Here is a 12678-nt window from a genome sequence, read left to right on the forward strand (position 1 = left end):
CCTGCAACACTGACCTTAGGCTATTGCAGCGATTTTTAACCACCTATCATGGTCTAGAGAGAAGCACAAGGCATTGGAGAAATGGCTCAGTGGTTAGAGAGTCCTGCTGCTCTTGTAGGGGATGCAGATTCAATTCCCAGCACCCACATGGCAGTTTAGAACTGCCTATAACTTCAGTCCTAGAAAATCTGATGCCCTCTCCTGGCCTCCACGGGCATCAGACATGTCACATGGTGCATAGCAGGCATGTACACAGACAGAACCCATACATATAAAACAGGAAAAGGGGAAAGTATCCTTATTTGCGAATGATTCTTCTACATGACTAGACTTCACCAGAAAATGACATTCTCAGCAAGGGGATGGGATAAAGGCCTTGACAAAGAAAACTTTAGAACATTCAAGAAAGACACTGAAGACACTAGAAGATGGAAGACCTCCATTTTTAAGGGCTGGAAGAATTAATCTTGTGAAAATAGCAATCTTGGGATGGGTAATGTAACCCAGTTTGGGACTGCCTAATATTCCTGAGGCCCTAGGTCTGTTTACCACTCTATAAACTCGCATGGTGCACATGCATAGCCCAACATTTGAGAGGCTGGGGTAGGGAGATTAGGACTTGGGGGGCCATCCTTGACTACTGAGTGACTTTGAGGCCAGACTGAGATATAGTCTGGGAGGGAGGGAAGAACCATATACCGTATCAGATATAACCAGAGTCAATGTAATTGCATCAAAATTCAAAAACCATTCTTAAGAAATAACATAAATCTCTGAGTTCAAGGCCAGCCTGGTCTACAGAGTGAGTTCCAGGACAGCCAGGGCTACACAGAGAAACCCTGTCTGGAAAAAACAATCAACTAAAACTAGAAAAACAAATTTCAGAAGTGCAAAAGATCCCAGACAACCAGAGTAATCTTGAACAAAGGAATAAACGTGGGAGGTCATCACCTTACAGAGCGTGAAGTATCTCATGGTCGTCAGAACAGTCAGCTCGGTATCAGCATTAAGCAGGCGTAGACTAATGGGACAAAGTGAAACTCGTATCACTGGAGCTACAAAGATGCCAGAAATGCACAAAAGGAGCTGTGAAGCCTGGGCACCCACATAGTCAAGAATGAAACTAGATCTTTATCTTGCCCTGCACAAAAATATATCAGTTCCAAAATAGACCTTCATGTGAAACTCAAACCTGTTTCGAAAAAGTGGGGAAAATATTTCCAGAAATAGGCACTTTGTGAACAGGACCCCTGCAGCTCAGGTGACAAGGCCAGCAAGGGATAAATCAGACCTCATGAAGCTAAAAGGCTTCTGTACAGCAAAGGGAGCGTAACTTGGGTGGAGAGAGCCAACAAGATTAAAGAAACTGTGTCAGAGCTGAGAGGGTTAATATCTAGAATACACAATGAACTTTTAAAAAATGAACCATAACAGATGAAATAAATACAAATGGCTACAAAACATGAAAACTGTTCGTCTCACTATGCATCAGAGCAATGCAGGTCAGACATCTCACTTCAGTTACAAAGTCAGTCATTAAGAAAACAGCAAACGCTGGCCTGGATGTGGGCAAAGGGAACCCTTACACACTGCTGGTAAGAATCTAAACTAGTGTGACCTGTACAGAAATCAGTATGGAAGTTTCTCATAGAAAGAGACCTGCTGTGTACTGTGCTACCCAGGGGTGCGAGTCAGACCATCTGAGACACCTGATCATCCGTGAGCACTGCAGCAATAATTACAATAGCTAAGCTATGCAACCAGCCGAGGTGTCCAACACCAGACAGGAAATAGAGATAAGGATAAGAAAACAGCACACTCACTGGACTGACTGACTCTTTCTTTCTTTCTTTCTTTGTTTCTTTCTTTGTTTCTTTCTTTCTTTCTTTCTTTCTTTCTTCCTTCCTTCCTTCCTTCCTTCCTTCCTCTTTTTTTTTTTTTGTTTTTCGAGACAGGGTTTCTCTAGGTAGCCCTGGCTGCCCAGGAACTCACTCTGTAGACCAGGCTGACCTCAAACTCAGAAATCTGCCTGCCTCTGCTTCCCAACTTGTGAAAAAACAAGTGCAACTGGAGATAATACCTTAAATTAAGCGAATCTCAGAAGACAAGTATATGTTTTTCTCATTTTTGGCTCCTAAGTTTCATATAGTCACATAAAATGAGGTACATAGACAATAAAATAGAAGTGATGGGGATGGAAGGAGATTGATGGGAGAGAGAAAGGGCAGACAGGGAGGAGGAGGAGGTGTGCTCAACACACAATGTTTATCTGTTCATTTTAAAGGCAATTCATCAGGCCCAGAGCTAAGTGAACATGACAGCTTTATAAGGGAGTTTTTTTTTTTTTTTTTTTGGTTTTTTTTTTTCCGAGACAGGGTTTCTCTGTGTAGCCCTGGCTGTCCTGGCACTCACTTTGTAGACCAGGCTGGCCTCGAACTCAGAAATCCGCCTGCCTCTGCCTCCCGAGTGCTGGGATTAAAGGCATGCACCACCACGCCTGGCTGGGAGTTTTACTCTTATCTGGGGAGATCTCCAGTGCACCTCCTATGGTTTCAGCTTTCAGTTTCTGTAACAGAAAAAATTTCCTTCTAAACTTGGAAAATGAAGTTGACCTGCACATCATGCCTTTTTCATAAGTCAGAGGTGGCCAGACAGTGGTGATGGTGCAATGGTGGTGGCGCACGCCTTTAATCCCCCACACTCTGGAGGCAGAGGCAGGCAGATCTCTTGAGTTTGAGGCCAGGCTGGTCTACAGAGGGAGCTCCAGGACAGCCAGGGCTACACAGAGAAACCAAAAGTCAAAGGTGAACACAAGGGCTCTTCCTAGCTCTTCCTGGAATCGGGGCACCGCCTGAGCAGTGCAACCCCAGCCGACATCTGCAGTCTGAGTGCCTTCTTCCCATGCCACACCAGAGCCAAGCAGCAACTCTCCTTGTTGGCTGCTCTCCAACAGGCTCACCTCAGCTTGGAATGGTACCCGGTGAGGCTACGGAAAAGTAGCAGGACCAGGGGAGAGGACTCGGGGGAATTCTTTCTGATGGCTAAAGTTGGCACTACATAGGATACACCAACATCCTTCCACACTCACCCACTTTCTACAGTAAGAGCAGGACCTGGGACCATCTTAAGACTACCAGCCTTCTCCCTCAGGCCTCTTCCATAAGAATTGGGCCAGTGGTCTCCAATAAGCCAAACTAAGAGCAGATTTGAGAAGGTAGGATGAATAGGGATGGGGTGGTACACACCTTTAATCCCAGCCCTGGGAGTTGGGGGACAGAGGCAAGTGGATTCTTGAGTTTAAGGCCAGCTTGGTCTACAGAGTGAGTTCCAGGATAGCTGGGGCTAAACAGAGAAACCCTGCCTTGAAAAACAAAAGAAAAAGCCAGATTTGGGGCTGGTGCTATTATGCCTGGTCCCCAAGCCTCCAGAACCACTTCTGAAATCAGGGACGTCCGAGACTCAGAAGACCTGTACGTGGTTCTTCTACTGTGAACTCTGACCCACTCTTCAGTCATTTATTTTACATCTTTTAGAGTTCCTGTACAACTCCATATTTCACTCCTTAAGGGCTAATCACTCCCTGGGAAACAAATACAAGATAGCCCTCCACCAGGTCTCAGCTGCGGATCCTGTGCACTGCAATCCCCACCCAGGAAGGTGTGGTAGTCGGTCTGATCAGGCTGCCCAAGCCAGGAGCCCTACCAGCATCAGGAGCTCTTGGATTTCCGCTCTTTTCTGGCCCGAGAGGCCATGATTCTGAAGAAGAGCCCGGGAGCCAGAGTTCTGATGTAGACAGCCATGGATGGCACAAAGTCTGTCAGGAGAACATCTTTTTTCTTCTTCCTCACAGCATCAAAGACATCCTGGGCCACCTCTGCAGCGCTTCGGCCCTGGGCTGTGTTCTTGTCTAGAGCTACAGTAAACAAAAGAAAAGGAACCTAAGGATAAACAAGGAGGCATGAGGCCAACCAAGTCTCAGAGTCCCACCAGAGCTCCTCCCGGACAGAGATGGTTATTACACTGAGAAAGTGAGAAACGTTCATGGTTCGGAGCAGGGAAATGGGGACAAGAGATACAGACAAGATAATAGACTGGGTATACCAGTTAGTGTGTGGAACCAAAAGGAATGTGTCTGTTTGGTGCTCTGTGGCAAATGCCAAAATCCAGGACAGGGAGGCCTCAAAGTGGACTCCAGCCCCATCTAAAGAAGATTGGGGGCTGGAGAGATGACTCAACAGTTAGATGCAGTTGAGAACTCAGAAGTCCTGTGTTCAATCCCAGCACCCACATGGTGCTTACAACCATCTGTAATGAAATCTGATTCCCTTTCTGAAGTGCATGACAACAGAGCACTCATATACATAAAAAAAACCCATAAATCTAAAAAACCCAGAAAGTTGTAAGGCTTGGTGGCAGATGTTTACCCACTGAACCATCTGAACTGGCCTCAGTCTTCTTGACTTTAGGTGTTCTGCATCTGGGCAACAGCTAGTGACTGGGGGATGGTCTATCATCTCTGTCCTGACTGGTTCTCAAGGCTATCAGTGGGAGATGGTAAAGACCACTTGACCCCAGGTGCGCCCTCTATGCACTTAGTTAGGAGTAAGCAGCTGTCTCAGTTCCCAGTGTCATCCAGAACTGGATGAGGAACAGATGGGGCAGTTAGAGGAGGGTGTAGGGTAACAGCATTGATGCTCCTTCCTTGCTGGTGATTCATCATCCTGCTAACAGCAGAACCAGTTGGCAGACACCACCCAGAACCCGAGCTCCCTCGCTGGTATCTGTCCTCACTGTGTTTACCACAGAAGAATGGGAAGCTAAGAACTGGTTGAGTGAATTTTCTAAGATGGACAGGTTTGCAGCTGTCTGGCTCCTGCCACTGTTACTTTCTGCAGAAAGGCTTGCTGTGGCAAAGGCACTGATTGAAGGCTGGTTGGATAGATGCAAGACCTGCATCAGCTGGGTAGCAGCAGCTGCACAGACCCATAGAAAACACATCCCAGGGCAGGCCTTAATGTCAGTCTGTTGGGACAGATAGATAGCAGACTTGCTCCAAGGGCAGGAAGGTAAGGCTGGCTCTAATAGTTCCAGCACTCCTGGACCAGCTGACGCAAGATGGAAGTCAACTGTTCTTTGTGTGTTCTTATATGCATAAGCAGGAGTCAGGCTGCTCAGCCCACGTGCAGAACCTATAGGTTAGCTCAGCACTGCTCTGGCTGAGCAGATTGGAGACTGACACTGCTGTACCTGACCCAGCCTCACCCGAACACCACCCCTGAAACCAGCCACTTTCTAACGCCCTGCATAGGAGCCAATTATGCCCCCTCCTTCCCCGGACCCCACCTCCTTCCCTCCATCAGTTTGACTGACTTAGTCCTAATGATGATGGTACTCCTTGGGCCATGGGATCTGCAGATGAGCTAGTGGGAAGTTTGGGGACATTTCACAAGGGGTTTACTGTGCCAGTTCTCTACCTACTGGGGTGGTGTGTTGTTCTGAAAGCTGAAGTGATAAGGCCAAGGGGGAAACGCCAAGTACACAGCAGTCCACATCTGCAACCAACACTCAGGCTAGCAGAGTGCTGCGCTGCAGTCAAGCTGTAGCTCTTACTGATGAAGGAGAGAAGCCGGACCTACCTCCATATCTGGAGCCATCGGCAGTGACAGCATTTACAGAGAGGTTGGTATGGATGTAGCCAGGGCTTATCACAGTCACCTTGATGTTAGCCTCTTCCATCTCTGCACGCAGACAGTCAAAGAATGCCTGGGTTGCATGCTTGGAGGCTGAATCTGTAGTTGTGGACAAAGGCAGAAAGTGAGCTGGTGTAGGCATATCGTGTAAGATTACAGCGCTACAACAATGTTCATGTCCTGGCTTTGACAAGTGCACTGTGTCCATGTTCTTAGAAGATCCTAAGGTAATAGGAATAAAGTGCCACCATGCCTTCAGCTTCCTCAGATGGCTCAGAAAAGAAGTGATATATGTGGTGTGTGTGCGCATGTGCATATACATATCTATAAATAGATTGAGCCCTGCCAGGTGGGTCTATCTAGTCCTGTGGGGGAGAGGCTCCGCAGTGACAGAGCTGGATCCCACAGGAGCCTGCACAAGTTGTCCCAGTCTCGATGGCTGCTGAGCATGGCCCCTGGGAGCCTCCCTCATGCAGGGCTGTATAGACTCAAGCCCTTAGGACTGCAGCAGTTCCCTAGGCTGGTGCCAACAAACCAGCATCTCCACAGAAAACCCACTTCCTCTAATTTGGAGTTCTAAATGTCTCAGTCCTTGTCAACAGGGGCTTCCAACACACTGGGAAGGCAGTGTAAGGAGTGTCACAGCAGGTGCCAGAAGGCAGCAGGCAGTGTGAGGAGACGAGCTAGATGACTAGAGAGAACTCTGACGTCTGTGACTCGGGAGACAGCCTAAGGATTGAGGAGAGCAGCCATTCTGGGTCTTCAAGACGGAAGTACTGACAGCTGGGTCAGTCCAGAGCTCCCAGGCTATGGGCTTTTCGATATGCTGTGCACATCAAGTCTACAAAGCTGCCAGTTACAGCTGACCCCCTCCTCAGGATGCATACACAGTGCCACTCCCTAATGTGTATGCTCTTGCTGTGAACTTCTCAGAAGTCTTAACAGCAGTGGGAGAGAAAGCCATTTCTCCCTCTTCCTTGCTAAGAAGGCTGTTAATCACTAGGTGAACCCCACTTCCCTAGGAAGCTGGCCAGACTCAACCTAGTTAACCACATGGTAACCAGACTGCCATGCACAGCCGCTGCAGTCAGTGGGCAATTAGAGAACAGAAGCTAGTGGAACTAAGTCAAAGTAAAACATGGAGTAGAGTAATTCATTACATACTCTGTGACCACTATGGAAATTTACCCCTTATTAACACTAGGCTTTAGTTGCTTAATCATTCCTGATTACAGCATTTTGATTTGTTTTTTTGTTTTTGTTTTTGTTTTCTGCAGAATCATATGAGCAGGCCTTAGTAACTGTCCAAGGCTATCAGGATTAAACATAATAGAGACAACAGAGAAATATACCCACAGAAGCATAAAGCTTCATTTCTTTTAAATTACACAGCACATCTCATTGCATCTTTGAACGGGTGCTGGGAGGCAGGTATGATGTCGCAATGTGGAGTTAAGGACACACACACCTAGAGCCAGAAGGCCGAGCCAGGGTCCAGGCCTGGGAGAAACAATACACTTTTGTTTAAAGGCCAATTGTCCTTTTCTGACTGAGTGTTGTCACAAGTCAACAAGGGCTGAAACAGTTCAGCCCCTCCCTCCTCCACTGGGCTAGCCAGAATGAACTTCGTCCTTGGACATGGATGGGCAAAGGCTGTTACCAAGACACTGTTTCAGAGAATAACACACATTAAAAAAAGGGGAAGTGGGGAGGCTGGAGAGCTGGCTCAGTGGTTAAGAGCACTGACTGCTCTTCCAGAGGTCCTGAGTTCAATTCTCAGCAACCACATGGCGGCTCACAGCCATCTGTGATGGGGATCTGATGCCTTCTTCTGGTGTGTCTGAAGACAGCTACAGTGTACTCACATTAATGAAATTAATTAATTAATTAATCTTTAAAAACAAAAGGGGGTGATCTGGAGAGATGGCTCAGCGGTTAAGAGCATTGTCCGCTGTTCCAGAGGTCCTGAGTTCAATTCCCAGCAACCACATGATGGCTCACAATAATCTGTAATGGGAGCTGATGCCCTCTTCTGGTGTGTCTGAAGAGAGTGATAGCGTACTTATATACATTAAATAAATTAATGTTTAAAAAAAAGTTGCTGGGCGTGGTGGCGCACGCCTTTAATCCCAGCCCTTGGGAGGCAGAGGCAGGCAGATCTCTGAGTTCGAGGCCAGCCTGGTCTACAGAGTGAGTTCCAGGACAGCCAAGGCTACACAGATGTAAGGAGCCGTCCTCACATTCGACATTATAAGATGGCACTGACACCTGTGTTCTAAGTAGTAAACCATCTGCACATGCGCTGGGGTAGTTTCCCACCCCATGTGCTCTGCCTTTCCCGTGACGACAACTCTGGCTGATGGGCTGCAGCCAATCAGGGAGTGACACGTCCGAGGCGGAGGACAGTCCTCCATAAAAGGGAGGGGGCTCCGCCATCTCTCTCTCTCTCTCTGGCTCTCTTCTCCACTGGCTCCTGATGGGGTAAGCAATAAAGCTTGTGCCGCAGAAGATTCCGGTTGCCCTGAGTGTGTTCTTACCAGGGGGAACAAAAGCGGCGGGCAATACACAGAGAAACCCTGTCTCAAAAAAATAAATAAATAAATAAAAATAAAAATAAAAAAAACGTTGTGCTATTACCTTTCAAATACGTTTTTTTAAAGCCCCTCACCCCCTAAACTAGAAGCTACATTGTGTGTGTTTGTCGGCATGTGTAACAGGAGGGCAGCAAATGAAATGACAGTGAGCACATGAGCCAGAAGCCAGCTGGGCGCTTCTCATGTCTTGGTGTTCTATATGTTGTTTCTACTTCTTGTGGCTTATCTTAATGTCCCTGAGAACAGCTAGACATAGACTACCCATGGAGATTCTGCCACAGATTGCTAGGCAGGGGTAGAGGGACTCCCCGGGGTTACGGTAATTATGTCATAGTCATTTACTAAACTGTACCTGATTTAAAAGGACCTATATGCTCATCTAGTGGATGACCAAGTCAGAAACACTATGTGAAATGTGATCCTGCCGGGCGGTGGTGGTGCACGCCTTTAATCCCAGCACTGGAGAGGCAGAGGCAGGCAGATTTCTCAGTTTGAGGCCAGCCTGGTCTACAGAATGAGTTCCAGGACAGCCAGGGCTACACAGAAAAATCCTGTCTCGAAAAACCAAACCAAACCAAAAAAAAAAAAAATTGGGAGCCCTATGCCCCAGAGAGCTGAAGAAGGGATTTCACTCAACCCAGGGTTGCTGCAGGTCCTCATAACAGCCTTCCAGGCTGAGCTGCTTCCATTTTTAAGTAAGGATAAGCAGATAGAGACAGGGATACCTGCCCAAGGTCACCTAATGAGTAAGAGGTAAACTGGGATTTGAACTAAGGTATGTGACTACTTAAAATATTCTGATCATTGTTATGGCAGCCAAACACTTGGGAGGTGGAAGCAGGTGGATCTCTGAGTTCAAGAGCAGCCTTGACTACATAATGAGTGAGATCCAGGATAGACAGAGATATGTAGAAAATCTATGTCTCAAAAAAACAAAACAAACCAGAACAAAATAAAGTTACAAAAAACGTTCTAATGAAGTTAAGTTGCTTCATCTCTCTGTAGGGCATTTCTGCAGTGTATGAATCTAGCTAATAAACACACCATTTTGAGTTATTTTGTGGAAGTGTTTTTCAAGACTAGGTTCTCTGTGTAGCCCTGGCTGTTCTGCAGTTCGCTCTGTAGATTAAGCTAGCCTTGAATTCACAGAGATCCATCTGCCTTTGCCTCATGAGCACTGGGATTAAAGGCGTGCACCACCATCACCCCAAGAACACACCATTTTTATAATCAGGAACACATACACAATAAACACTTTAAAGAAAGGTAAAAGTCCTTACATGCCGATCGGAAAGGAATGCTGATCTTGCCCTGGATGCTGCTGATGGCAACGATGTGGCCTTGCTTCCGTTCCACCATGGAGGGTAGGAGCGCTGAGGGGACAGGGTGGAAAGTTAGCTTTCTCAGTCTCTATGCCTGGTGCTACTGGAGGAGACTTAAGAGTTTTCCATGGAGAACCATGGGGGAATAGGAGGTGGTTTGTTGGAAAGAATAGAATATAAACAGCAGACTCCCCTGGTCCTACTGGGAGCTTGGCCTCTGATCTGAAGTCTGTACATCAAATCATTGCCCTCCCTCAGTGGGATGCAGGTACCATGGAGCAGAAATGCAAAGCTGCACCAATGAGCTCGACACTGATGTGATGTGAGGGCCCAAAACAGATACAGTACAACTATAAACACTGAAAAGGCCAAGCACCCAAAATCTAATGACCACACCCACTGCAGGAAGAGGAATGGACAGGAAAAGGCAGTGTCTCACTACAAAGAAGCAAGCAAGATGAACAGGCATTCTAATGACTAATGCTCACATCTCTGACCCCAAGATGCCTACCTTTTGTTAGAGCAACAGGGCCAAAGTAGTTTATTTCCATCACCTTCCGGTCCACGTCCACTATGGTATCACTAATGGTACCACGGTAACTGATCCCAGCATTATTGATGAGAACGTCCACATAGCCAAAGCACTGGAGGATCTCAGCTGCTGCAGCAGCAATAGTACCAGGATCTGCAAGGTCAAAGGTCACCACGAAGGGTTGGTGTGTCTGTCCCTGGTTAAATACAAAACACAAAATGCACCTTATGAATGACAGCCACATTCCTACTCTTCAGAGTTCTGGGAATATCCCACTCAGCACAAATACTATAGGCCGTGGCACCCCTCATATGTGGCAACATATGAAGTCCCTGCCAGTGCTGTTCACATCTGGTCTGGGCAACTTTTCTCCTAGACTGAAGGTGACTGCTATACACCACCAGATGTGACCACAGGCTCTTTTTACCTTTAACAGCCAGACTGTGAAACCCACAGGGTGGGATCATATATGGTGTAAACTTGAATAGTACATTACCACAAGTTATTAACAATAGCTGCCTTTGCTGTTCCACACCGTACATCGTGACGCCACTCAAGTCGCCAATGCACAGGCCCGGTCCATCTGGGATTGTCACTTCCAGTCATCTGTTCATGAAATGTTATTCGTGTATTCTTGGTATGCCTAGCACTGGGACACAGAAAAAGGAGGCCAGATATGCCTCCTGACCCAGTCTGGAGGGGCGGGCATTTAACTCCATGGTCACAAAGAATGCAGCAAAGCGCCAGACGCTAGCGAAACCCACCCAGCACAGTTCTGCTGGGCAGCTTTCGGAAGGCAGGAAGGGAGGGAAAGGCAGAGAAGAGAGCAGAATTGGAAGCTACAGGAACCCTACCTGACCGTGACCTCTCAGAGCACACTTTGCTGATAACTCACAGCTACCAGCGGTGAACTGCAGCCACTGAGCTGCAGCCAGCTGCTGCCCCCACAACCTGGCAGGTAACTATGGGAAAGGCAGTCCATATTTCTGGTGCAGCTTGTGGAACCCAGGGTAGGCAAGAAAGACCTTAGCTTCCAAATATTGCTGACCTGCTGTTCACTCCTGAGGTGTGGCATGGAGGCAGGCAGCTCTGTTTCAATTGCTACCGCTAAGACAGCTGCCCGGAGACTGCTTTTGGAGTATCAAAATTATAAATAAGTCTCTGGCTGGGCAGTAGTGACACATGCCTTTAGTCCCGGTACTTGGAGGCAGAGGCAGGAGGAGCTCTGTGAGTTGGAGGCCAGCCGGGTCTACAGAGCAATGTGCAAGACAGCCAGGGCTACATGGAGAATTCCTGTCTCAAAAAACCAAACCAATCAAATGAATAAAGAAATCTCTGAAAAGAATCCCCAGAAAGCTAAGATGCTAGATTTTATACATAAAGACATAAAAACAACTATCTCTGCAATGCTGAAAGAAGGAAGGAAGACACAGGCAAAGACAGGAAATGGATTAAAAAGAAGTATTTCAATAAAGGGAAAAGTTATAAAAAGAAATGGCAGAGCTAAAAAGTACAGTAAATGAAGTAGTAACGACAATAGAGTTCAAAAGCAGGTGAAGAGGGCTGGAGAGATGTCTCAGTGGTTAAGAACACTGGCTGCTCTTGCAGAGGACCCAGGTTCAATTCCCAGCACCCATAAGCAGCTCACAGCTGTCTGTAACTCCAGATCCAGGGAATCTGACAACCTCACACAGAAAACATGCCGGCAAAACATCAATGTACATAAAATAAAAATAAATAATTTTTTTAAAAGCAGGTAAGGAAAGAGTAAGAAATCTGGGCTGGTGAGATGGCTCAGTGGGTAAGAGCACCCGACTGCTCTTCCAAAGGTCCAGAGTTCAAATCCCAGCAACCACATGGTGGCTCATAACCATCCGTAACGAAATATGACTCTCTCTTCTGGAGTGTCTGAAGACAGCAACAGTGTACTTACATATAATAAATAAATAAATAAATTTTTAATAAAAAAAAAAAGAGTAAGAAATCCTTGAACTAAAAACAGAATAATCAAAATTATTTAAATTAACAAATCTAAAGAAAAGAAGAACCTGAGAAACCTAAGGTATCCCATCAAGCAAGCCAACTTAAGAAATGTAGAGCCGGGTGTGGTGGCCCACGCCTTTAATCCCAGTACTTGGCAGGCAGAGGCAGGCGGATTTCTGAGTTCGAGGCCAGCCTGGTCTATAAAGTGAATTCCAGGACAGCCAGGGCTATACAGAGAAACCCTGTCTCGAAAAACCAAAAAAAAAAAAAAAAAAAAAAAAAGAAATGTAGAGCTCTGAGAATGTGATAGCCAACCAAAGACCTGAGTCAACACATGTAAATCTCACACAGCTGGATCAGTGGTTCTCAACCTGGGGTGTGTGTGTTTGTGTGTGTGTGAAAGGACACTGTCACAAAAATCACCTAAGACCATCAGAAAACACATGTATTTATATTATGATTCATAACTAGCAAAATTACAGTTATAGAAGTAGCAATGAAAACAATTTGTTGGTTGGGGGTCACCACAACATGAGGAACTATGAAAGGTCTCAGCT

General features: G+C 46.6%; 1 protein-coding gene across 3 annotated transcripts in view; it reads right to left on the reverse strand.

Moving 5' to 3' along the window:
• Window positions 1-3501: 3501 nt before the first annotated feature.
• Window positions 3502-12678, reverse strand: part of Dhrs7b (dehydrogenase/reductase 7B) — a 29116-nt gene continuing 19939 nt past the window's right edge. For all 3 annotated transcript variants that reach the window (XM_021176909.3, XM_021176910.3, XM_085829957.1), the window contains exons 4-7: window positions 10118-10334; window positions 9565-9657; window positions 5637-5789; window positions 3502-3913 (exon numbers count right to left, since the gene is read on the reverse strand). In XM_021176909.3, the coding sequence (XP_021032568.1) occupies window positions 3708-3913; window positions 5637-5789; window positions 9565-9657; window positions 10118-10334 (669 nt within the window). In that variant the 3' untranslated portion in view covers window positions 3502-3707. The remainder of the gene's footprint in view (window positions 3914-5636; window positions 5790-9564; window positions 9658-10117; window positions 10335-12678) is intronic.

Source organism: Mus caroli, unplaced genomic scaffold (genome assembly GCF_978045245.1).
Source record: "Mus caroli unplaced genomic scaffold, Mus_caroli_1 scaffold_13, whole genome shotgun sequence".
Classification (NCBI taxonomy): domain Eukaryota; kingdom Metazoa; phylum Chordata; class Mammalia; order Rodentia; family Muridae; genus Mus; species Mus caroli.